The 27,195-nt window shown below is 42.7% G+C and overlaps 1 protein-coding gene across 1 annotated transcript in view; it reads right to left on the bottom strand.

The window, feature by feature from the left end:
- Window positions 1-7,142: 7,142 nt before the first annotated feature.
- The window catches only part of LOC310775924 (uncharacterized protein), a gene marked incomplete at its 3' end in the record, with an annotated part of 32,178 nt that continues 12,125 nt past the window's right edge, over window positions 7,143-27,195 (bottom strand). The window contains exon 10 of the mRNA XM_083636046.1: window positions 7,143-7,287. Coding sequence (XP_083492172.1) covers window positions 7,143-7,287 — 145 coding nt within the window. The remainder of the gene's footprint in view (window positions 7,288-27,195) is intronic.

The following is a 27,195-nucleotide window of genomic DNA, read 5'->3' on the forward strand; positions in this document are numbered from 1 at the left end:
CTTGCATTACTTGCTACACAAGGAGAGTGCTATAATATTTAGATAAATAATAGCCTATTGTTATTACTGCAACTATAGAATGGAAAATAAACCAATAGTCAAATTAGTTGATAATGGTAATAGATAAGAGTTTTCTCATCCGGTTTAAACAGGGTGAGTTTTTCTCTGATTTGTTGAATTTAACATAAGGAACTATCTTCTTCTCTTTTTACACTCATAGAGTGGTTTTAGACCAAGAGATAGTAAGTTTGAGCGGTATGAAAAATTGTTCCAGCCTCAGACTGATTAGCTGAATTTGATCTTATCCAGGATGTAGAATTAGTTTATATAGTCTAAAGTAATTATAAATAAAGTGCTATAGGATTTCTAAATAGGTAAATAGCTAAATTAGCTGACCAAATTATAGGAGTTGAAAATAGGAATTTAAAGTAAATATATTGACAGTTGCTTTGGTAGACAGGGGAGCTAATAGATAACTATTTCAAGGGAGGGTTAGTGCTGTCACCTCCAGTGGGAGAGCCAGGTCACATGATGTGGACAAAGAGGGGGAGAAAAACACGCTTGCCAAGTAGGAGTGACAGAAGGAGAGATCATATGACCACCAATGACAAGGCAGCAGTGAAGGATGTCCCCAGATGGAGGAGGAACCTTCGGGGAGAGACCAGCCCACAAGGAAATGCACTTTAAAAGTCCACGCAAAATATTAGAATGGGTCGGTTTACAAGGGTCTATTTCTTGACCTGCTTCATATCAGCTGTGAGGGAAAGACCACTGCAAATCCACCTCGGAGATCTCTGAATGGGGTAATATATAACTTGACCTGCTTTGTACTAAATATGCAATATTCTCTATATAAAATAATGTTCTAAATATCAGAATTGCTTGTTGTATTGGTTTTTCATATATCTGGAATAATTGGACACACTTGAAAGGTATTAACATATGTCACACCTTCTGATTGGAGTGGGCAGTTTTAACTAGGTTGAGCGAGGCACAGAAAAATACTTTCCATCACAGTGTGTTTATGTGGACAGACACAGCCCCATGTGTGTATTTTCGTGGTTAGACATTGTTTACATTGTGTTCTGTGTTTATGTGGTCAAGCGAGCTTGACAATGCATTGGGAGAGAGAGCACCAGAAAACCGGGAGGGATTAAATGTTTTTTTTTCTGATAGTGTCACAGCGGTTATGGTATAAATAAACAAATAAACACAACACAATAAACACACACCTACCTTCAAACGAAAATCAAAATCACGGGATGAGCTGCTTGCAGCTCAAAAGCTGATCTTGGAAGAAGGTCTATTTCCTTGTTTCATGTCCACTCTACTGCAAGTTCAGCTCAGAACATGTTAGCGATGCTATTGGCTGGCTGTTGCACTGTGAACATTGTTATTGGCTGGGCCCGACGTGGACTTATATATCCGCCCAAAAACATCCCGGGCACAGCCAAACAAAGTGTAAACAGCGCCAGCAGGCAGGGGGTAGCGTCTGACAACAAACACTCTGCCAATGTATTTAGTGTGTGAGCGTTGATGTTTTTGAGGGGAAAGTTTTCTATAAGGATGTTTTTTTTATATATATATAGTTGAGTATACCTTTTAAGCCGTGGGTTGATCCTGTGCGCAATTACGCAGCTGAGCCTCAAGTTCAGCTCACCTGATCCAGCGCCTTTTATCTCTGTTACAGTCCCCGAATCACATGCTAAGCTAAGCTGAGATGATTAAATTGTATAACGCTGTAACGCTCGTTAACAGTGTGTCAGAATACATTTGGCTCGGCAAATTCGCAGTATTCTGTGTGTTATGGAACGCATCTGTACCAGCAGCCAATAACACATGTTATACCATGGTCTGGGTGAATACTCGATTCTGATTGGCTGCAGGGTGTCCATTAAAAAGTGATAATGTACAGTTGGTAAAGTCGTTCAGCCAAATGGTCTGTTCACCATTCATATCAATGCGCTATAGTTTCAACAGTGTTATCAAGAGAGCAGTTTGAGCTCTATACCCCCGTTAAGGGTTAATATGACACTTTTGGCACAAACTTTTTATGACACAAAAATTGAGTCGGTCAAAGTAAGTATTTAAACCACCCCTGTGTGCTCAGTTTATCAAAAATAACTCTTATTTACAATTTTGATTTTCGTTTTGGAGATTTCCCTCTCCTGACAGAAGCCGGCTCTGAGCCATTAAGTGACGTGCGCGTGCAAGCTGAGCAGTGGCGAGCTGCGCCCTTCGTTCTGGTCAGCTGAGAGAAGCCGGGCTCTCAGCTGTCAACTGTCAAACTCTCTGTTTACAACTTACAGCAACCAGCAGCCAGGCGCTCTGGGAGAGCGTGCGCTGCCTCTATCACTGATACAAATCAGGTCAAAGAGGAAAAAAGACGAGATCAACAAAAACAAAACAACGAAATGGGGAGTTAACAGCAACACACTGAGAGACGTCCTTGTACAAAACATAACTGGACTCCAACATACTGAAAGCAGATAGTTTTCACTCGACTCCTGCCTCACGCCATTTAAGTCTAAGACCCGCAGACGTAAAGGCAATTGATTGATTGATTGATTGAGTTCTTTATTGATAATGAATACACAGTATATACAATATACATATATACATACACAGGCCCACCATTATCAAAAGGATAAAAACGCAATAAAGCTAACAGCTTATTTCCATTGCGGTCCTCATGATGACTGTTATAAAATGTGTACTGTTGTGTGTATGTCTGGATGTGTGTAAGTGTATAACAGTGTGAGTGCCACAGGCACTTGTCAGAGTCTGAGGGTAACGCGTCGGTGTGCCTGCCACGCAGGGGGGAGAATGATATGGGAAAGTGGGGCACAGTGAATAACCAATAAAAATAAGCATAAAATAAAATAAAAGACAATTTGTGCTATTAAAAAATAAACCCATCAAATCCTAATAAAAAACATACATTAAAATATAATCAAGTAAAATAAATAAAATAAAATAAGATCTAATAAATACAGGGTCGAGTGAAACACCGGCTCAGTTACTGGCTGGCCGACAACAGGTCGCCCCCCACCTCAAACACCTTGGCTACCATCAAATCCAGCCTACGTGTACCTATACTGGACAATATATTATAAGATACTATAGTACTACATATCATTACCATACAATAGTATATACCATATAATAATATATATATAATATAATATATAATATAATAATATAATACCACAATATAACACAATACATTAAATCCAGGTTCTGCTTCTCATGATCCAATTCTTGACTTTTATTTTGAAAGAAGGATATGGGCTGATTATCTTAATCTCAGCTGGGAGACTGTTCCAGGCTACTGCCGCTGAGTATAGAAATGAATTCTGGCCAATGCATCTTTTGCATTTTACTGGGACCAAGTCTGTAGGGCTCCCTCTAGTGCCGTGACTATGTACGTCGCTGACCTTGGTGAAGTAATTTATGAGGTATTTTGGGACTACATTATTGACTATCCTGTGTACCATGCCGAGTTTGATTTGTGTTACTCTTTCATCTACTCTGAGCCACTTGAGGCTGTCGAAATGAGACTGTAGTAGGTGAGTCCTGGGGTTCAATTGTAAAATGAGTCTAACTAATCGATTTTGCGCTGTCTGGAGCCTGTTTTTCAGTGACAATGTGATGCTGGTGTACCATGATGAACATGCGTAATCATATTGACACTGAACCAGGGCCCCCGCTAGAATTTCCAAAGCATATCTGTTAACAGAGGTTGAAATCCTGGTGAGGAACTTCACTCTCTGGTTAACCTTTTTGGCTACCCTCTGCGCCATGCTCTCTCCTGATAAGGTGTTGTCCAACACACAGCCCAAGTATGTAACCTCCTCTCTGGCTGAGACCTCAACTTCTCCCACCACTACCCTGAACCCCGGAGACCTCCTCAATTTGATGGTAGAACCAAAGAGAATGGCTTCTGTCTTACCTAAGTGGAGGGACAACCTGTTATCGACCAGCCAGCAACTGATCCTGAGCAGCTCTCGGCTGAGGATCATTTCTACCTCCCCTTTTTCTTGGTGTGAGACCAGTAGAGCAGCATCGTCCGCAAAAAGAAGCAGATCACAATCACAGGCAGATTTCATGTCGTTGACATATAGAAGAAATAAGACTGGACCTAAAATGCTCCCTTGAGGCACCCCACAAGTTGGCTCTAGTGAAGATGACATGGTGCCATTCACTTCCACCACTTGCTTCCTCCCCCTTAGGTATGACTCTACCCACCTTAGCGAAGCACTGTTGAAACCCATAGCCTTCATTTTGAATAACAGTATATCATGGTTCACAGTGTCAAAGGCTTTTTGTAAATCTAATAAAACCATTCCACAATATTTACCTTTGTCTACTTCTGTTCTGATTTGGTCTGTCAGGTACAGCAAACATGTGTCTGTGGAGTGAGATATTCTGAACCCCGACTGATACTCATACAGGATGTTGTTTGTTGACAGGTATTCATTTATTTGCTCAAAGATAATTCTTTCCATTACCTTTGACACCGTGCTGCGAGTTTAAACGACCCAGTTACATGGCGTTGCATTCTTAGACATTGCCGTTTTATTTTGTATGTTGTTACATAGGCTACAATTGGCCAAATTATTAGTTTGCTTGATTCTAGAATTGTGCCAGGTGTAGAAACTAAGCAGCCATTCCAATGATAGCTTAATCTTGAGGGGACTATTTTGTCTCGCCGGTTCTCAACTCATATTCAAGGTTATGAAAACTAGATTTTGATTGCAAAATGCATGGAAATATAAATGAATGGTCTTGTTTTGTTTCTTTGGCAAGTGACCATGGTATAAGCGGGTTAATGCACTTCGAGGTGTCCATTATCACTTTTTAAGGGACTTTGCGGAACCCTTACATAACGACAAATCTGGGCCAAGTTGGGTGTTTTCACACACAGACGCAAATTGTTTTGTTTTCCAGTTGGTTCGGTTGGCTTTCACACCAGCCAAACAGCAAGCGGACCAAATAGGGCTGCTAACCCTCCGAGATTAACCAGCAGACTCTGGTCTCCCGGGATGGAAAATATAAATTCCCAGGGATGTTTTTGCAGGTTGAAATTATATGAATGTGTGTGTGTGTGTGTGTGTGTGTGTGTGTGTGTGTGTGTGTGTGTGTGTGTGTGTGTGTGTGTGTGTGTGTGTGTGTGTGTGTGTGTGTGTGTGTGTGTGTGTGTGTGTGTGTGTGTGTGTGTGCGTGCGTTGCCTCTCCCCCTCGTCGGTCGGGACCGGTGTGTATATCCTACTGGACGGCTTTCTAAGGCTTTTCTTTTTTCATGAGAAACAATACACTGGGTCATACCAAACAGTTTCCTCAGGAAGGGTGTCATTGGGTATATTTTCTGAATTCCAAAAAGCATAAATAAATGAATAAAAAAAAGTAAATATATTTGATTAATTAAAATTTGTACAACCCTCCTCTGGACTCAAATTAATAACAGTGTATCCTCCCTGAGACTAAATTTTAAAAAGTATCATTCCCTATTTTCCTCCAATGACCCCTTCCATAAATAGCGAACGGTCCCTTATAATAAAGATGTCTTAAACAAAGATTAAAAGTCCTTCAGAGCGGATAAAGACGTTTAGGCTCTAGCCTCTATGTGGGGAGGCTACAGGCCCGGTTTTACATCAGTGCATAAGCATGCATTGCACCCTTATTTTAATTGTCTGCATACTCAGTTGAGAGTAGTGGGAAAAAAGATAAATGAAAGCTAAATTATGACATAATAATAGTGAACATTAGCAATTAACCATATTCTAGACTATTTGCCAGTTTTGATTTGACAGTAAGTTTGACTGAAACAAAGTGAGTCCAAGATCTGAACGATTTAGCGACAATATTACTGTTATTTCAGTGAATAAAAACTAATAAATAACAAATACAAATAATTTATTAGGGGGAAATTATTTCCTTTTCAATTTCTTCTTGGGCAGGTATTCAGTGAATACCTAGAAGGCCCTGATGGTTCGCCACTGCTAGATAGATACAGCGGGAGAGGGAGAGAGAGAGGCAGGCAGACAGATACAGATAGATTTATAGTTATGCTAAATCTTTATGCATTTGTTTTTTGGGTTCAGAAATTTCACCTGGAATGTTTTGCAGTGTTTTTGCGTGTGTGTGTGTGTGTGTGTGTGTGTGTGTGTGTGTGTGTGTGTGTGTGTCTGTGTGTGTGTGTGTATATTTCTGAAGAAGGTCCTTGTTGACCGAAACGTTAAAAATAAATGAACTGGGAGCAAGTCGAGCAGTGTGCGGACTCTATTTCTTTTTATATGTTTCATTGCTTTTGTCCTGCACCTGCATTTTGAGTGGATGTGCGTGCTCTACTTTTTATGTGTGGATATTTAACTTTTTCATGCATATCTGCTTTCAAATCCTAAATAATCTGGTTTATTTCAAGATAGAAAAATGTGGCTATTGGAAATTCTGTTTTGGGCTGGTAACTAGCCATCTACTAGCTATATTGGCTAGTAGTTGACTGGTATCTGTTAGAGCCATTTCTAAGGATCTCCATATAATATTAGTTTTAATGGTAATCGTTTGGCATCACCTGGTGGAGGATTTTGGTGCTGCATGCAAAGAGCAGAGACGTCACCTGAACCACAAATCGTGAACCCCTTTAATGAAGGCAGGTGTGCTCAGGAAGGAGTTGAATTGTGGAAGACGCCATGGAGACACAGTCTTCAACCGGACGCTCTGTGTTTTTGTTGGGGTTCTTCTGTTTTTGATGGTCTGTTTAATTTGAGGAAAGTTTATTTTGTTGGTTTGGGTTTGATTTAGTTTTACGACGCAAAACCAACACCAAGCAGTTTGCCTCACTTCACTCAAACAACAATAGCCTAAACTACATAACGCTACCAGCCAAACCACCACCTGCTCAACGACCCGTATCACCCTGGAAGAAGATCATCAACAGTGAGTAGCAGCCTAAGCTAACCAAGTACAAGTGCGAGTTGAATGTATGTCATGGCGTCTGTGGGCGGCTGTTTACATTAAGCCTACAGGCAGCCGGGCATGTGCACTTTGAAAACCCCTGAGTTAGGCACAACTTAGTAACTCCTAACCGTAATAACTAGTCATGACACCGTAGCCTTTGGTTTTTTTGTAACAGGTTGATTTCACTTGATGGTGAAGTAAAAAGGTGTTTTGTGTGTAGCTGAAGTCAAATGTGTTATTTCTTTACACACCATAAATATGGAGTCCAGGTCTGTTTGATGCTCCTGGGCAGACGGATCACTGGGAACCTCTGACCTCTGCTCGACTCTGTTGAGATGACATGATGTATTAGGTCAGATAATGTCAGCACACGCACACACACACACACACACACACACACACACACACACACACACACACACACAATTTGCCGTTTTTTATTTTACATTTTTTAGCCATATTTATCTCATTTTAAATTAACGTTAGGATTATACTGTTGTGATGTAATTATTCAGTATTTTCTCATTTTCTCACTCATTCAGAGCAAAGAGGGAGATATATAGCATGATGATAATGCTCTATATCTCCCTATTTGCTCTGAATACACCAGTTAACTCATTCATGGCCAAATACGTCTTTAACGTCTTATCAGGAATGTGCCTCCCAGCCAAATACGAGTTTGACGTGTTTTTGTTTTTATTCGTGTTTAGCGTAGTTCAAAGACTTCCCCAGCCTGTGACATGGTATCAGGTCCCTGGCCTCAAAGTCAAGCCGACAACATTTGAACAAACAACTACCGCAGCTGTTTTGAAATGGAGCAGGAGGAAAGAACAGAAAACGGAGAAACGCTTCCCTGTTGCAGAGAGGAGAAACGCCATTGAAACGCCCCTCGGCGCGCTGCACGAGCTGGTCGCCTTGCTGCAGGGCAGCGAACATGGATGAGTTGTTCGCGGTAGTCAAACCCGTGACCAACATGATCGATCCTGGTCCCAAACCCAAGCCGGACCCCGTTCCTGTGTGCCAGCCCGAAAGAGACGAGACAGAGTCACAACTTTGTGAGGAGGAGGAGAACGAGCAGCCTCGCCACAGAAATTGCTTTCACACAGAGCCAAGCAGCACGGCCACTTTCCATGTCGAGGGCGATGAAGACTGGACTCCAATGCGACAGGACCCGGATGATCTCGCGGTAAGGAGTAATTTTGTTGTTGATATATATGCATTGCCAACGATGCAGAGGCAGAGGAGGCTAGACGCTGATCTCAGACCAGTTTGTTCTCCTCCTATACTAATTTGCGGGGAGATCAATAGTGTTCCCTGGGAAGGAGGTGCGATCCAGCAGCAGCTGTGGACAGAACTCTCTCTCTCAGTGTTGATGTCATCAGTGATGTCACTTGAGAATTGTGATGTCATCAGTGATGTCACTTGAGCAAATTGTGATGTCATCAGTGATGATGTCATCATCGATGTCACTCGAGCAACTGTGATGTAGTATGAGCCGATGGCACACAGTTGCACGATGGCACCTAGGTGGGTGGGCGGTGTCTGTCTGTCTGTAGCGCACGAGATTCCTAGTACGGTAATCCAAAATTGTCTCGTTGGCTAAAAGGGGTGTGGTGGGGGGAGGGGGTGCATGGAAGGGGGGGGGGGGGGGGGGCAAATTTCGAAATGCAGGATGGCAGGGACAGAGAGCTGAAATTTGGCATGGAAGTGTGTGTGTGTGTGTGTGTGTGTGTGTGTGTGTGTGTGTGTGTGTGTGTGTGTGTGTGTGTGTGTGTGTGTGTGTGTGAGTGTGAGAGACTACACTGTCTCTCTGCATTCTATGATCGTATAGTTTACTGAGACACTAGTACACTACACTGTCTCTGTACTAAATGTGATTATATAGTTTACTGAGGATATGTTGCTTTTATTTCAGATGAGGAGCCGATTGTGAGCCCACATCTCAGAATGAGGTCAGGACGGCCGAATCCCTGCCCATCTTTCGCCGAAGATTGAAAACTCCTTTTCTTTTCTTTTTTCAACTTTTTATTTTAGTTTTCAGTTACTCTACTGCTGCAAGGGTGTACAGATGCAGCCACTCCCGTCGTGACAGATTTTTTTCATTACCTTGTGCTTGACGATGCGGTGACGTTTTTGAGATGGTTTGAGATGTGAATAATGGCATTCAACCACTAGGGGCCCTCATAGTACCATAATGTGTCTCTCACTGTTGCAGCAGTTTCAAGCTGCGGGGTCACAGTCCACGCAAACGTATTTGTTCTTCCGGTTCAGCGCTAGTAGTTGTCCTATGTGGCTTACTAACATAGCTGCTAGTTATGTTATATGGCAGTAAAATGCTACAGAATGACCAAATTGATATAACTTTTAACCATTTCGAGTAACAATGTTTCCATACGGATCACCAGCGTTAGTTTGTTTATAACGTGGCTATATTCATAACGTTTATATCTCGGATGCGTTATATACTGTCTGGTTAACGCCAACCTACAGTATGTGCCCTATCGTTACGTTACGTTCGTTACGTTATTGTACAGTACACTAAACAAAACAACATGATAGCTGCAGCTGCGTCACTATACGTGTGGGCGTTAAGTTTTAATTTGGTTCAAGCATATTGTATGGTGACATTGAATCAGTGTTAGCTTAGCGCTAGCTAGCTAGCAAACACTACAATCTGTGAATAGAATCTAGAATTGGCCTGCAGCCATTTCTAACTACTGTACAGTAGCTAGTTTTTCTCGAATTGATATAACGTTACAGTAGCATGGACCCATCTCGTTATGACAGTGGGGAGATGTTAGCTTTTAGGTTGATATACATTCAGATCTTTACTACCTAACATCCGAAAAGCTAGTCACAATACTGTATTAATACCGACTAGTCACCTTTAGCTGACAGCCAAACTTTTCACCCTGAAATAGGAGGATTTACTGTATGAGTAGCCTAGTTTGATTTCTCCCCTGGTATCTATTCATTGTCACTAGCCTATGCATACAGTACATGAACCACCATCATTCAGTCAGTCAATCAATTGATCAACAACTTTATTAATCCAACTCAGGGAAATAGGTCAAATGTGAAAGAGAATCTATACTGTAAATGTTGGTCTGTAGATAAATGAAGATAAAATAATTATAGAGTTTAAGTAAACTTCTGTGGGCACTGGGCAGGGCTCTGCTAAACACTGCAGTGTATGAGATTATCCAGGCTGTTAGAGGATTATAGATTATCTAACATCAGCCATTGATAGATATTCCAATGTCTTTAAAGCTCTGTCATTGTTACTTAACCCTTAGTTAATATGGAACAATAAATGAGCTTGAATCGTCACAACTCTTATGACATCTGTATATCAAATGCTTTGTCACAGAAGAAGCTTTCTAAACCCAGAAAAAGTGCCATAAATTCACACACACAGTGCTAAAACATGCATCATCACACCAAGTTCTGTCAAAACGGTCACATTTGTACAATCAAAAGGATCTGTGGGTTGATTTCCTGCCCACTACCATCTGATATTGTCAGTGTTCCTGCAAAAAAAAATCATACACAATTCATTTAAACAGATGGACATTGGTTTGACGTACAGCACACGGTCGTTATACGTGAAAATGTTTGCTGGGATGCAAAGCCACTTTTGCCTGCTCCTTGGTTGACCCATTCAGGAAGCGCTCAAAGTTCATGTTTCCAAGACAACAAGCAACAAGCACCACAGCTGTTTGTTTGCGGAAGCCGAAAAATCCATTGAGCAAATCAGCGCAGCGTATTTAGACCACGTGCATGCACATTGTGACATCAACTGGGTTGACAAGTGACAAGTGGTTACATGGACACATGGACAGTTTCAATCCTCTTTAACTCAGAATTCGATCCCAATCCTCTTCAAATTTATCTTGTAAACACCTAAAGCAGAATGAAAACGGCCAATTCGATGTGAAGTCAAATTCGATGTAAGGGGGTGGTGTAGTTCGTTTCTCAATGCGATTGAAGTATTTTTCTATACAGTACATGCGCACATTTAGGCTACATAAAAGTCAACATCACAGTGTCTTTTCTTTAATCTAGAGGCATCATTTTTCAGTCAAAAGTGAAACGGGCATGCGCAGAAAGACTGCAGTGAGTTAGAGGATTGAGATTGGATACTATTTTCTCTTGTAAACTCGCAGGAAATAACGATCAATGCGAATGATTTCATTTCGAATTAAAAGGCCTCATGTAACCGCAGCCTCAAGAATGAAATTTGTGGGGGGAAGCAGGAACGTGTTACTGTTACCTTTCAGAACCGGTTTGACTGCTATTCTGCACACAGCACACAGCATACAGTGATCAGCTAATTAGATGCATCACTCACCCCCCCTCCCCCCCCCCGCACAAAGGACACGCACACACAGTAGGCTACATAAATCGAAATCGTTTTGATAGCATGCCATGCAGTGATCTCTTGCATTTGACAAGCATGATATAAAATGAACATAAAAGTCCCATTTTCAAAAGGCTAATAGCCTATTGTGTCATTGTATTATGTAGTTATTATGATATGTGTGTGTGTGTGTGTGTGTGCAGTTAATACAAATCTGTATGTACATTGCTCGTACACACTACTAGACATTAATACACATTATGCAGTTAGAATAAATAACGAGGAACACATTTGCTATGTTACTAAAGTTTTATTAAAACGTAAGAGAAAAAAAAATGTAGTACAGTACAGTACAATTGAGTACAGTAGGCCTATCACAAAAAAAATGTCTCTCTGTACCTGTTTAGGCCTAAAAAAAAATGCCATGTGAAAAGGCTATCAGAAAAGTATCAGGCTGTACAGTATAGGCAACAGTAAAACAGTCAGTCTGTTTAGCGGAGGGGGTCGTGACGTGCCCTCGGATCTACGTTTCTCGGGTTACGGAGACGTTCATTGATCCGATCACGAATATGTTTTACAACATAAGTCGCGTATTTCGCCTTCACCATGTCAAGCACCTTTGCCTTGAGGTTCTTCGGCAATGCGTGTTTGCCGTGACCTCCCTTCCAGTTCACTTTGTGAACGAAATCCTGATGGTACACGTTGAAGTCGACCAGTAGCATGAATATGTTTGCTGCATATGCGTCCGGGTTCTGTGGGTACTGATTGAACAATGCCGACTCCTCATCCACTGTAATACTCTGCAACGTGATGTCAGGCATTGTTTCAATAGCCGCATGTCGAGTGTTTCTCCTCGTGGGCGTGGGCGTCGGCGTCGGCGACAGTGCCAAATGGAAAGTGTCTCTCACAGGTGACAGAAGCTCAGTTCTCACAGGTGACAGAAGCTCAGTTCTCACAGCGGGTGACAGAAGCTCAGTGTAACTGAGCTGTAATGGGCTATTGAAAAGCTCGCGTGAACTTGCTGAACTTGCTGAGGGCCGGTGAGCCTGTACAGTACAGTTGTCTCTGCGGGCCTCGAGCTGCTTAGTCAAGTCTTCTAGCCGCCCGTGTTGCAAATCAAGCTGTGTCTGTTGCTTGCTGGACGTGACTTTCAAGTCAGCTATCTCCTTGCGGAGATCTTCTGTAGTTTTGGTGGACGTGACTTTGAAGTCCTCCAACTGTTTGCGGAAACCATCTGTTGCTCGCCCAATTGCTTGTTGAATTTTCAGATCCACTCCCATCATGGCGTTGTTGCGGCTCTGTCTAAGAGCTGCATCCTGTTCATTCAGATGGCTAGGGGGTAGGTTCTCGGTATTCTGCACTACGACAGCCTGTAGGAAAAACATGAACATATGTATACATGAATATTCAAAACAAAAAAGCCTATAATTTTTGTGCAGTGTTGGGCAAGTTACTTTCAAAATGTGATACTGTACTAGCCTATTAGATACTTTCATTTGAAAGTAATGAACTAGCCTACTTTACAATATTACTGTCTGTGTAGAGTAACTCATTAGGCCTACTTATTACACTACTTTGTGTGTGTGTGTGTGTGTGTCAGTAGCGAAGGGACACGCCGCCAACATCTTCACTGTGCGTGGCGTGCATTAGAAAGTGCGTTTCACAGTGATACATGGGGGCTAATACTGTTAACGCTAGTTAGATAGTACAGTAGTGTGGCAGTCTCTAATATGCTACCGCCGTTCATTCCCCCAAAAGCACACACAACAGCGCTAGAAACAATCACATACATGTTGTGACTTGTGTACTCACCATGCGATCATCAAATAATAATCCAAAGTACGCGAAACTGTCATTTTCATTTTCAGTAAATCCATAGCGAGAGGAACCAGCAAGAGTGGTTCGAAGAGGGTTACCTCTCTGCAACGAAAATCACTTCCTTGTTTGCCTGAGCGCATGGGTACACATGCGTCTCAGGCAAACAAGGAAGTAATTTTCGTTGCAGATGGGAACGCTCTTTGCTACTTATTTTCTCTATGGATTTACTTGCAGGCGGACAGTTTTGTGTGCGTGTGTGTGTGTGTGTGTGTGTGTGTGTGTGTGTGTGTGTGCGCATGTGTGTGAAAGGAAAACTGTACTTACAGCTTTTTTCTTTACAAGACGGGTGGTGATCTTTGGTTTTTTGGCTGCGGCAGCCGGACTCAGCCCTGGACGATCCACACTGCACAAAGCTCTCTGTAAACAAAAAACAACAAAAAATACTGTAGAATAAACAATCAGCGACTGTTGTAAGCAGGGTTTGTGCTTTTAAGAGTACAATTCAAGCACTTTCAAGGTACTTAAACCAGGCCCTCGAAGCCTTTATTATCACATCTAAATATATTGAAAATGTGAAAACAAATAGCATTGTAAATATGCATTTACACCTAGACGTGAAAATGTCACAGTGTAAAATAGGAAAATGCGTGACGTTCGCCGGGCGCTGCTAATGCGCTCGTATGAGCCAGAAGCGCCCGGCTAGCGGGGTAATGTAAATATATACGAAAACATACCTTATTGGTTGCTGGTTGGCTGGTGTAAAAGCTCTTTGTCGCTGGCATCTTCAAAAGTGTTAGTAACAGATCTTGAAGGATGCGTGGCAATGACGAATGCTGCTTATTTATAAGGCTACTGTACCTGGCGCTGAAAACCACGCCCCATGCCCACGCCCCCCCCCCAAACAAATAAACTGAGAAAGTGAAGATAATCTTGCACATTTAATTTCATTGTTTATTCTAGGTGAAAAGAAAAAATAGAAAAGGAACAGTTTGAGTTTTGTTTTTCACTAAACAGTTAACATTGACAGCTAATGTTCATAATGACATGTTTACTTGATGTTATTAGTCACAGTTAACCCACAATGACACCAAACATTGATCCAAAGAAAGAGACAATCGTGTCACTTTATTTGAACAGAACATGTGATAGAAAAGAATCAAGAATTCTAACTTTCATTTATTTAACCAATGATCTTTATCATCACCACTATCACAAATATAATATGGTGGAGCAGCAACCAGGATAAATAAATTAAATTAGCACTAATGGGGGATAAAAATGGAATAAAAAAAATCGGGGGGGGGGGAGAGAAAAAAAAAAGGGATGGAAAAATGGATGTTGTTGACAATTTGAAGAGCCCATGTGACCTCTATGTTTATTAGACAAACTCACAACTGTGCTTAAAATAACCTATGAGTCTACCCTTTAAAATTAGACCAAACATACCTTCATAAAACATGAGTAAAGGTCCTGAAAATGAGCCTAAAGTAGGATATGCACCAGCGCAGATACCAATTTATTGTAGGGGGTGGTTAACTTGATGTGCTGATAACTGTGACAACTGGATATGAGCCGTTTTTTCGCAGTAGCATCTATCAAAAACAGCTTTAGCAAATTTGTAACCAAACAAAAACAAATCAAGTCATATCTGACTAGTTTTAAATTTATTTAATTTTCTCCCCACAAAAGTGAAATGTAGCAGGCACTCATGGAAGGACATTGAGACATTGACTGTTGAGTGGTTAATTTACATGGACAATCATGGCCTTTGAGAAGGAAAACACCTGGCTGGGTGGGGCTGACGAGTGTACATTCCGTACATACCGTGTGGCCCTTCACTTACTTGATGTAAGTCAGTATGGCCCCCTGGGAAATAATGTTGTAATCTGAAATAAAGTTTTCTCTAAACCCACATTCATTTATTTATTTTTTTACAGTTGTTTCATCATCAAGAAAGGATCAGCAAATCAAGTTCAAAAGTCAAGCTTTATTCACAGCAAATAGCCACCTCACACTAAGGAGACAGGAGTCATACTGTACAAGTTTCCATAAAAATGACATTGGCTGTTACTGTAGATTGGCTGTTAGATATAATAAGAAAGCCAACATCTTAAGTGCCTTTTAATCATGAATTCTGGATCATGTCCTGCTAGAGAGAACAGGATATTTTCAGGTTTTGCCTCTCTAAACATGAGGGGTCTTTGTTAAGAAACAACTGGATATGAGCCGTTTTTTCGCAGTAGCATCTATCAAAAACAGCTTTAGCGAATTTGTAACCAAACAAAAACAAATCAAGTCATATCTGACTAGTTTTAAATTTATTTAATTTTCTCCCCACAAAAGTGAAATGTAGCAGGCACTCAAGGAAGGACATAGAGACATTGACTGTTGAGTGGTTAATTTACATGGACAATCATGGCCTTTGAGAAGGAAAACACCTGGCTGGGTGGGGCTGACGAGTGTACATTCCGTACATACCGTGTGGCCCTTCACTTACTTGATGTAAGTCAGTATGGCCCCCTGGGAAATAATGTTGTAATCTGAAATAAAGTTTTCTCTAAACCCACATTCATTTATTTATTTTTTTACAGTTGTTTCATCATCAAGAAAGGATCAGCAAATCAAGTTCAAAAGTCAAGCTTTATTCACAGTCATATCTGACTAGGCCTAAAGAACATAACATTGTTTCACTCTAAGGTGGCGTTCACACCCAACGCACTTTTTCCAGTAAGAACGCTATGGCAAGTGGTCACACTGTAATCAGTCTTGTAGAAAACATCATATTGGAACATCGGTCAGCAGTTCAGAATGAGTGTACAGTATGTATGTGTAAAAGATCAAAAGAAGGCCCACTTGAAGTCCGAAAGCTTCTTGATGAGCGTACACACAATTGCAGTTGTTGATGCCGCTTTGAGACCATCTTGCCACTCTTCTTGCTTTGGACGACACTGCTTACAGGCAGGCTCTGAAAAACAATGTAGAAACACAAAAATATTCTTCTTTCAGGTGACATAAATTTATGAATGTGACATACTGTATCCAAAGCGTCTTATGTTGACTATTTGTGAAGTCCCTCGGCGTGACTATACTGTATGTGAAAAGTAAATGCAGTCCATTTTACCATTCCATTTTACATGCTGGATATGGGTTTGTCCACTGAGTTATTCATTTGGAGACTGATCAACAGCGTTTCTATTGCCCTAGGGGATTTGATATTTTCGAGAGCTTCGTGGCTATATAGGAAGTGTCTTATTTGTAAAAACCTAAAATAGTCTGGTTATGTTTAGACAAGTAAAACAATTTGGTTAAGGTGACAGTCCACCAAAAAACAATGCTGATTTATTTGGCTGTAAACAGTTTTGCAGACATTCAGTTAGTTTGACAGTTATTGAGAGTTGATTCTGAGTTCATGTGGAATGTGTGTAATTAGTGCATGTTTACAGTTCTCAGATATGTGTCAGATTACAGTATGTGCAAAAGAAATCAGTAGTTTTTTGGGTGAGTTCTTCTTTAAGGTTAAGGTTAAGGGTTATGGTTTGGGTTAGCAATTAGGTTAGGCTTAAAACAATGAAAATGTTGTACAGTACATTTCACATGGCGTGTGAAAGGTAAAGACAACCCTGTCACTCTTAAGGCCTAAACATGGTCGTCCGTCAGAGCCTCGCCACGTGCTCCCCGTATGACGGCGGGTGGAGCGCCGTCCTACGGGGAGGGGGCGCCGTCGGCTGACGGGGGCTGCTCGAAAATGTGACTCAGCGTTGCCTTGGCTCATCGTCGTAAAGTCGCCTTTCAAAGCATGACGTTAGATTATAACGAGCTAGTTGTGTGGCTTAGCCTTCCCAAATTTTGAGGGTCGTTTTTTTGAATTTAATACATAGAATTGGGAACGTTACATTCAATTTCATTCAGACTGCTGTGCCAATGTTCTTGTGTCAGAGGAAGAAGAAGGTCCTACTGTACCTCTCCAGAATGCATGCTCCATCATGTTGGTACTGCAGGTTGAAGTTATAGTAGGAGGAGAAGACTACAGCCAGCCCAAGCACAAAGGCCGTTCAACCAGCACCTGTTTTTCGATGGACATCATCCAGCGTGGGTTTGTCTGTGTTATTGGACCTGGTGTGTGTGTGTGTGGGGGGGGGGGGGGGGGGGGATAACAGAGTAGAAATATATCAGTCTTTTTCAAACTGGAAAAGACTGACACACATATTAGAATTTAATATATAGAATTGGGAACGTTACATGTACATTCAATTTCAAGATGCTGCCGAGTACGGGTGTCGAATCCCACAGTAAGAAAACTGCAATACTGTGATTGCAGAATGCAGATTAACGTAACTTGTGGCTTTATTGCAGGAACTCCCGACTAGACAGACAGTGACACTATACAGTATCAAGGTGAGGTACTCACACAGACTGGGACGTGGCTGTGGACGTGTCCTCCACGCCCGGGCGGGGTCCGACCAGCCGCCCACAGTACCGCAGCAGCGTTCAGGCGATCCGCTGACCCACAGCGCTCTGGCTCCGTCTCCGCTCCGCCGCCGTCCGCTCCCTCAGAGCTTTGAGACCATCTTGCCACTCTTTTTGCTTTGGACGACACTGCTTACAGGCAGGCTCTGAAAAACAATGTAGAAACACAAAAATATTCTTCTTTCAGGTGACATAAATTTATGAATGTGACATATCCAAAGCGTCTTATGTTGACTATTTGTGAAGTCCCTCGGCGTGACTATACTGTATGTGAAAAGTAACAAGAGTTCGTCTGTTCCATTGTTAAAAACGACGTGTACATGCAGGGGCGGCTGTGGCTCAGGCGGTAGAGCAGAAAAATAGACTCTGGGACAGCCCTACCATTTTCCCCAGCTTCCTGTACAACAAAAGCACTCTATCTCTAGTTCCACCTCCAATGTGTGTTGAGTGCGTTTCCGTTCACATACTATAACAAAGCCTCACAAATGCACATTTTGTTTCACAGTTATGACTGCACTGAAGTTCGCACTGAAACATTTTGGGAAATAAAAACAAAAAAGAGCTAAATTAATTGGGAGTTATTTTTCTTTTTACGGTAGACTTTTCTTTGTGGGAAGCGAGGGGGGGCGGGGGGCGAGGCCTGAGCGCAGCGCGGCACGTCCATGGAGATTTTTCTATCAGCGCGTCGGGTTTTGCTGCCTGTGCCTGTAAGATCTGCGTGGTAGGCTATCAGTGGATATCTGCTGTGATTGAGTCCTCACCGTCCTCATCATCGTAAAGTCGCCTTCAAAGCATGATGTTCGATTATAACGAACTAGTTGTGTGGCTTAGCCTTCCCAAATGTTGAGGGTAGTTTTTTAGAATTTAATATATAGAATTGGGAACGTCACATTCAATTTCAAATTGCTGACATGCACTAATTTTAGCTGCCTATAACATTTGCAAAGCTGAGCTTTTCAATAGCTTTGTAAATAGCCTACTGTTCTAGAGAAAGCCTCACGTCTTTTTCTGCCTCCCCTTTCCTTCAGTTTTATCCCAATTTAGAAATGCTTCTTTCTCTACACTTTTGTCTGTCTCTCACAGATCTTTGTTGTCACTCGACACTATTATTTGGTGTTGCTTAGCTGGAAACGATCATATTTTCACGCACGCACACTGTGACGAGAGAGGGACCATGAGTGTAGCCTATAGGCTACTACTGTATGCCCTGTCTGACAGCTTGCCCGCCGGGCGGAGTTGCCTCCTCCCGCTGGGTGAGACAGCTGTCTCGGTATGAACGGGCGTGCAGTGGGGGATGAGAGGAGCGCGAGCCATGTGAAAACAGACGCGGGCACCAGCATTCAGGCGATCCGCTGACCCACAGCGCTCTGGCTCCGTCTCCGCTCCGCCGCCGTCCGCTCCCTCAGAGGCGGCCTTTAAAAAGAGAAAGGCTGGTGAGTACGGGTGTCGAATCCCACAGTAAGAAAACTGCAATACTGTGATTGCAGAATGCAGATTAACGTAACAAGGCTCCAGCCTTTCCCAGTAACGGCAATGAGGCCAGTAGATATAGTGTGTGTCGGTTCACTGCTCCTCCTCTGCTGTCGGCGGGGACGTGGCTTTCGGCGGCTTGCTCTGGCTTCTCTCCGTCTCTGAGACATCAGAGTGAAATCCTGCTCAATCTGCAGACAAGATATACCTGTTAACATGGGGGCCAAAATTAAAAACAGTTCTGCAGCGCACACGCACTGCTCACGCAGACACTGTTTCAGCTGTTAGAATAAGAGCTTATATCCGGCTTCTCCAGCTGGGGGGAATGCATTCAAAATATTATGTTTGAATCAATCTGGGAACCGAGAGTCTATTTGTATTTGAAAAATAGACTCTGGGACAGCCCTACCATTTTTCCCAGCTTCCTGTACAGCGTGCCTTCCTGCCACTTCTGGCGCTCTTGGAACTTCTCTCGTACAGCCTGCATCCTTGATGGCAAATAAATTAATAAATGATCATTTCAATTGCATTATCACAAATATACACAGCAATTTAGTCATTTTAACAGTTACTAGTTCACATACAGTACTGTACCTACTAGGGGTACTTGAGCAGCTTGCAGGGGGTACTTGGAATGATTGGGGAATACATTTTACCTCCAAAATGATAAATAAATAAATATATATTCCAAGTCATTTCATAAGCCCATTGTTAAAATGTGATGTGTGTGCCGCAACTAGTTCTGCTGGCAAGTGTCAACTGCTACACTGTTCTGCTACTGATAATGGCAAAAAACAACAACTAAAAAGCCCAAACACCGGCAGTTCAGTGAAACATATATTTTGTATAGATTTACTTGTATGTAATCATCAACACGCATGAGTGAGGGGTACTATTGTCATGGAAAAACAGCTCAAGGGGTACATAAGACAAAAAAGGTTGGGAACCACAGTGCTGTGTACACCATGCAATACACGCTTCTGCAGTGGGTTGCACCAGCTGTGCAAAGTTGAAACGTAAGCTAGTTTGAACGTAGCAGTTAGTGTGGACTTTACACCCTAACTTAAGACACAGCTGCAGTGGGCATTAACGTTAGTAAAACGTTAGTCAACCCAGTGCAGTTCTCCGTTCAGGCGTTGGACCGACCAGTGTGTCAAATTAACGTTTATGTCCATCTGCCGCTAGTAAAACTGTCACCCTACAGTCCTCTGTAATAGACTCAGTCAACCACACGTGACAAAACTGCAACAAAAGTCGCCTACCCACGCTCTGTTCAGAGCAAAACACACGTGTCTCAAAGTCCGCTAGCAATTTAATACTCGTGTTGCACCGACCCACCTGGCGTTAATAACTTACTGTCGATAAACCACTACAAAGAGGTTTAATTAGTCAGTCCGATGCTAACGTAGCGTTAGCATGCTAACGTAGCGTTAGCATGTTATCAGCCCAGCCTGTTCAACAGATGGCTAGCATTACATGTAGGTAACTACTACTACCTGTAATGTTGCAAATCAGTTTAACCTGACACATGTTAATCAATAGTAATAAACTTACCTGGCATTTGATCCATCAAGTGAAGAAAAGGGCTTCCCAACTGCTTAATTATGTCCGTCATATTAACGCTACTGTAGGCTATAGGGGGAGAAAAATGGCGACCGAATCGGAAATAAAGTGGGCGTTAGTAGGCGTGACCATGCTGTTTACTCCAATATAATTTTGTCTGGAACTTTGCGCTCACTCTATTGCCTGCAGGTAATAATTATGCTCCAAAAGGATTAAATATTACTATTTGAGAGGAAAATAATATTTACTCTGGGAAAAATACCCTCCAGTTTTTCCTGTGTACTAGGCTACTGACGGTGGACTGCTCTGAGAGGCAGGCGAATCACAGGGCGAAGTCAGTCTTTCAGAAAGCTAATCAGACGGTGTGTTTTTGCGCCTCCTGGTGGGTGAAAACAGAAGTGGACTTACAGGTGAAAAAAAAATATTCCCACCGCAGCACTGCCGCACCTTGCGCGCAGGACAGTCGCGGGGGAGTGGTCTCAGTTTGGCTGGCTGCATCTGTATCTGTGTAGATCAGGGGTCACCAACCTTTTTGAGGTCGAGGGCTACCTGAAGGGTAGAGAGTCATGTGGGGGGCTACCTGTTGAAATTTGCTCGATTTACCTTTAAATAATGAGTATTATGCGTTTAATCGAGACATACACTCTTTTCTTTCACTGTTGTGAAGAAGAACTCTTCCTCCCACTCCTCTTGAAATTGGTAATGTTTTTTCTTCAGCTGGCAGTCGCACTGTTGCAGAGTGAATGACGTAGTGACGTAACGTAAAACTAAACTTTGACCCCAGCCCAGGTGGATCAAAATAGTTAATCAATAATTAATTATACACAGAAAATAAATTATACACAGACAATAAACGTTTTTAAAACGTATGCATTGTTAAACCAATTATTTTCTACATTTGTGTGTTATTGTGGGAAGGGAGGAGAAAAACAAATACAAAATAATTTTTCTGATTATATTTTTTTGTTTTGTTTTTTTCCTTTCTTTCCCCTGTGTCTGAGCCTGTTTGTCTGTTTTGTCTTGTTTGTGTAAAAAAAAAAAAAAAAAATTTTTTGTTTTTTTACATCTTTCTGAATGTGGCCTGCGGGCGCCACTGCGCCACCCTGCGGGCACCTGGTCGCCCGCGGGCGCCGTGTTGGCTACCACTGGTGTAGATGATGTTCCACAGTTGATTCCACTAATGTTGACAGAATGTGACATTGTAAGTCGCTTTGGATAAAAGTGTCTGCTAAATGACGAAATGTAATGTAATGTAAAGAGACACACATGGGCCCCGCGCACACACACACACATTCACACTCACTCACACTGAGTAAACTGTATTGTTGAATGTAAAAAAAGCACTTCATGTATATATATATATATATATATTTTTTTTTTTTGTCATTTGTGTCATAACGAATAGTATTTACATGTCTGATGTCAATACAGTTCAAAATAAAAGAATTGAGAGCGAGTTCTGCCTGAGATTGTGTCCTTTACAAAAATGCCCTTTTCTCCAATTTCTCTTCTCAGAGAGACCTTTTTGGTGAAAACAGGGTGTATATAAATGGCTATAAGTAGAGTACAGAACATGCTAAAAGCTCACTTTTTTTTCTGGTGAACCCAGAGACGTACATCTTCATTTTGAGGTATTGCAAATCACTTTGGTGCTAATAGATAATTTACTGTGGGTCTTGAATGATGACCAACAATTATGAAAATCTTTGGCCTGAGCTAAATATTGGCAGTCCTAAACTGGCCATGAATGAGTTAACATCACTGATGACGCGTCCCAGCGCATGCTGTAGTATGTATTTTGAATTGTATTATTCTGGCTCCCCTGGCCAGTGACACTTAGGAATAGTCTAGGCGACAACCAAGTATAGTTTGGTGACAAGCTGGAGAGACAGTTGACGGTCGGAGAGACGCCACCCGGTACGGGATGGGTTTAGCACCCCAGCCTGGCTCTCTCGTGAGGGAGAAATCCACAAACGCTACGGATTAGCCTCCTGAAAAGCTCTGTAAAGATTGGCGCGGCCTGAGGTCCTTCAGGCTAGAGCGAGGTGCTCGGCGCAGGCGAATGACGTGCAGCGCACAGGCCTTCTTGAGGCATCCTCTTTGCCAATGGTACGCCATGATGGTACGGCATGGTAGGATTGCCTTTTCCCCAGGGAGGGTCTGGTGAGACGAAGGAGGAGCGCGGCCTGGATTCACCCACAGGGCCTTAGCCCTCCATGCACCGAAGGGTCTTTCAATGCTGCGGTGTAGCACTAGCTCTATTGCAGCGGATTGGGCATGATCAACCCTTCCGCGGGCAACGTTGCAGACAGAGTAGGAAGGCTGATCCGTGAGCGGCTGCTTCCGGGACGCGGGTCGGGGTCTTAATCGGCCTCGGCTGGGTCTACTGGGCGAGGGTGTATGATGTTCGATAGACCCGAAACACCACTGATGACGCGTCCCAGCGCATGTTGTAGTATGTATTTAGGGGTTCAAGCCCCGAAAGGGGCTGAAACCCTATTGTTTTTGTGCTGCTTTATTATTCCCGTTCTTGTTCATCTCCCTCAACGCAAATTCCCGTGAGTTGGTAAATGGCAGAGACCTAAAATTTGGCACAATGACAGATATTGGTGGCTGATTAATGCTCAAGAAAGTTTTTTCGAATCGGCCTGAAGGTGGCGCTATAATTGAAGGTTTTACGTTAAAGGCCATAACTTCCACGCCGTTTGTCCGATTTTCGAACTTTTTTTTCCAGATGTTCAGGTGAACCTGCTCTACAAATTTGCCTCAAGGAGCCTTAGGCTGGGTTCACACCAGCGACCCAAGCCTTGCCTATGCCTTGCCTTTACCCACGCTTTTAAATAGGCGTCCGTTTTAGTCAACGAGGCTGTGTACACCGGCCGCCTGAGCGTGAACCCTGCGTGTACCCACGCCTTGCCTGTGCCTTGCCGATTTTATCGTTTAGGTGTGAGTTCTATTTTAAAGCCGACAAGGCGCGTGCAGGCAGGCTTCTTCTGTCAAGCCATGAAAGAAAAACGTAACAATATCTGTGGGAAATGGCAAAGTCAACTGAATTTCAAAATAAAATGGAGTTACTTCAACAGTGTTGAGCAGAGAGAGAGAGAGAGAGAGATTGACGGGTGGCTATCACGTGGGGCTTTCTCCCTGTCTGCAAACAAATCTTCATGAGAGAGAATAGCGACCGAAGAAGCAAGATGGACAATGTTGTTGTGCCAGCACATATTCTTGCAAGATCACCTCTCTAAAATGTCCGACTATAGTCAGACCTGGTTATACATATCCAGCATCAATAGAACATTAAATATATCAGATTTATTTTACCTATGATAATTCGGGACCACACATGAAAAAATACAGTCGGGAGAGAGGAGAGGCACTTGTGACTCGGCTCCAGGTTCAGCGTGCAAAGGCGTGCGGTGTGATCGCAAAAGCTTGTAATAGGTTCACGCTCAGCTCAAGGACTGCAGGCGTAGGCGTGGGTTGAGGCAAGGCGTAGGTTCTCTGTGTGTGTGAACTAAGCGTTACGGTCCATCTGGAAAAAATTTGAGACATTTTGAAAAGTCCCAAAGGGTCTTTCAATGCTGCGGTGTAGCACTAGCTCTATTGCAGTGGATTGGGCATGATCAACCCTTCCGCGGGCAACGTTGCAGACAGAGTAGGAAGGCTGATCCGTGAGCGGCTGCTTCCGGGACGCGGGTCGGGGTCTTAATCGGCCTCGGCTGGGTCTACTGGGCGAGGGTGTATGAGTTCGATAGACCCGAAACACCTTACGACCCCAGTTAACATCACTGATGACGCGTCCCAGCGCATGCTGTAGTATGTATTTTGAATTGTATTATTCTGGCTCCCCTGGCCAGTGACACTTAGGAAATTTGGCACAATGACAGATATTGGTGGCTGATTAATGCTCAAGAAAGTTTTTTCGAATCGGCCTGAAGGTGGCGCTATAATTGAAGGTTTTACGTTAAAGGCCATAACTTCCACGCCGTTTGTCCGATTTTCAAACTTTTTTCCCCCAGATGTTCAGGTGAACCTGCTCTACAAGTTTGCCATTAGGAGCCTCAATGTCCATCTGGAAAAATTTAGAGATATTTGGAAAAGTTTGGAAAACACATTTTTGACATCTCCTCCTAGACCGTTGCACCGATTTGCACCAAAATCGCCAGGAAGCATCTATGGACCAAGCTCTACAATCCTGAATTTGGAATTTTTTAAATCTACTTTAGTTTCTGAGATATTAATCGTTAAAGTTGTGAGAGGGCGTGGCCTATCAGCTAAATTGTCATAACTTCATTACCGATGAAGGAATCTTCACGAAACTTGCAGGAGGTCTTCGGAGACCATCCCAGACCATGCGTGTCAAATTGTGTGCAATTCGACCAAAAAAGGGCGCTATAGCAGCATTCAGTACCTGTACCTTCTAAATTGTTTGATTTTGAAGGGCGGCAGGAAGTGCTGATTCATTGGAATTATGGCCAGCCTGACGTCTTGTATTGACACTTGACACTTGACACTTGATGCACGCACGCTATTATATAGACTTCAGACATACCTATACCTGTATTACAAGTGCTATATCACTCATGGTCTCACTCTCATACATTTTACATATTATCTTTGGAGCAGCTGCAGCTCTTCTCTGTTAAAAACCACATGCTAAAATTGTACTGGAAACAGGAATCCGGTGAGATTTGACCAGATAAATAGAGCTTAAGAGCAACTCTGAGCAGGAGTGTTGCATGTTGGGTAGAGAGAATGATGTTGAGAAAAATAACGCATTCAATTAGCTCTATCTCAGAAACCAGGTACAGCTACGAAACTTGTTACAGAGGGGTCTTTTACTATCCACGAAAAAAGTCCACCAATTGACAAGATGGTGGCGCTATAACAGCCCTCTTCATGTTTTTGTTCATAACTTTTGAACCGTAGGGTCTATAATCAAACTTATTTTTTGCCTGGATTCCTTGGGATGTTCCCGCATCTACTCACATAGGCTGACCCATAACTACTTAAAGCTACATTCAGCGATGTTTTTGTGTTCAAATAAGTGTTAAATGGCTCTATATTCTGACAGCAATCACTGAAATAGAGTGTTTGTTCAGTGACTTGAAACCCCCAACCCCCCACTGTCCTCTATCTCTCTCCTGTAGTCCTGCAGGCTGGGCGGAGGTATCTCCGCAACCGTAACTCAGAGACTCACGGATGGTGACATTGGATTTAGGGTGAAAAAATACATAGTCCTTTACAGGATAGTTTGAGGTCGGCGCCAATTTTGATCCAATCAGAGAAAAGTTGACATTTTCTAAGAAACGGAAATGAATGGCCATGTCCCCGCTATTTTTATCAGCCTGTCCTTGATGTATGACTTCGTGAAAATCACAAACAACATCATGGCCAATTTCCCAGAGAGAGAGGGTGTGAGTTGTTTCGTTGTGTATCGTTTAGATGCGGCTGCAGCTTAGTCTCTTAGAACAGACAAGTTAATTTCCGCAATTTTCAAATGCTTCCACCATACCGTCTGTAATTCGTGGGGGAGAAGCATGCGCCAACCGGAATGGGAAGCAGAAAGGCGGGTCTTCCGCTCATTAGTCCAATCAGAATTTTCTTAAGGCGGGTCTTCCGCTCATCAGTCCAATCAGATTTTTTTTTCGTGGACACACGTGTCGTGATTGGTCGGATTCTGTCGAACTTCCTTCCAGTCTGAAGGTTTTTTTCCCAACTGATGTGCATGTTCTGGGGGTGTAACCTACAGACCGTTTAGCTGCATTCGCCGGATGTAGATGAGACAGTCTGTTTTAAGAGACTAGCTGCAGCTAAGTACCTTACATCTTGCCTCTGAGATGGTTTCACGGTGAACGTGCTCTACAAATTTGCCTCAAGGACTATTAGGTGTTCAATTTGCGCAAGGCTTGAACCCCTGCCATTGCCGCTTGCGGCTATATTTATTATTGTTCATCTGCCCCGACGCAAATTCCCGTGAGTTGGTAAATGGTAGAGACCTGAAATTTGGCCCAATGACAGATATTGTTGGCTGGTAGCTGCTCAAGAAAGATGTTTCGAATCGGCCTCAAGGTGGCGCTATAATCAAAGGTTTTACGTTAAAGGCCATAACTTCCACGCCGTTTGTCCGATTTTCAAACTTTCTTTTTCCACATCATCAGGTGAACCTGCTCTACAAATTTGCCTCAAGGACCCTTAAGGTCCGTCTGGAAATTTTTTGAGATATTTGGAAAAGTTTGGAAAACACATTTTTGACATCTCCTCCTAGACCGTTGGACCGATTTCCACCAAAATCGCCAGGAAGCATCTATGGACCAAGCTCTACAATCCTGAATTTTGGATTTTTAAAATCTACTTTAGTTTCGGAGATATTGGTCGTTAAAGTTGTGAGAGGGCGTGGCCTATCAGCTAAATTGTCATAACTTCATTACCGATGAAGGAATCTTCACTAAACTTGCAGGGGGTCTTCGGAGACCCTCCCAGACCAAGCGTGTCAAATGCTGTGCAATTCGACCAAAAGGGCGCGCCATAAACGCCAGAAATGGGCGTGGCCTAAC

Source organism: Poromitra crassiceps (genome assembly GCF_964638095.1).
Source record: "Poromitra crassiceps genome assembly, chromosome: 4".
NCBI lineage: Eukaryota > Metazoa > Chordata > Actinopteri > Beryciformes > Melamphaidae > Poromitra > Poromitra crassiceps.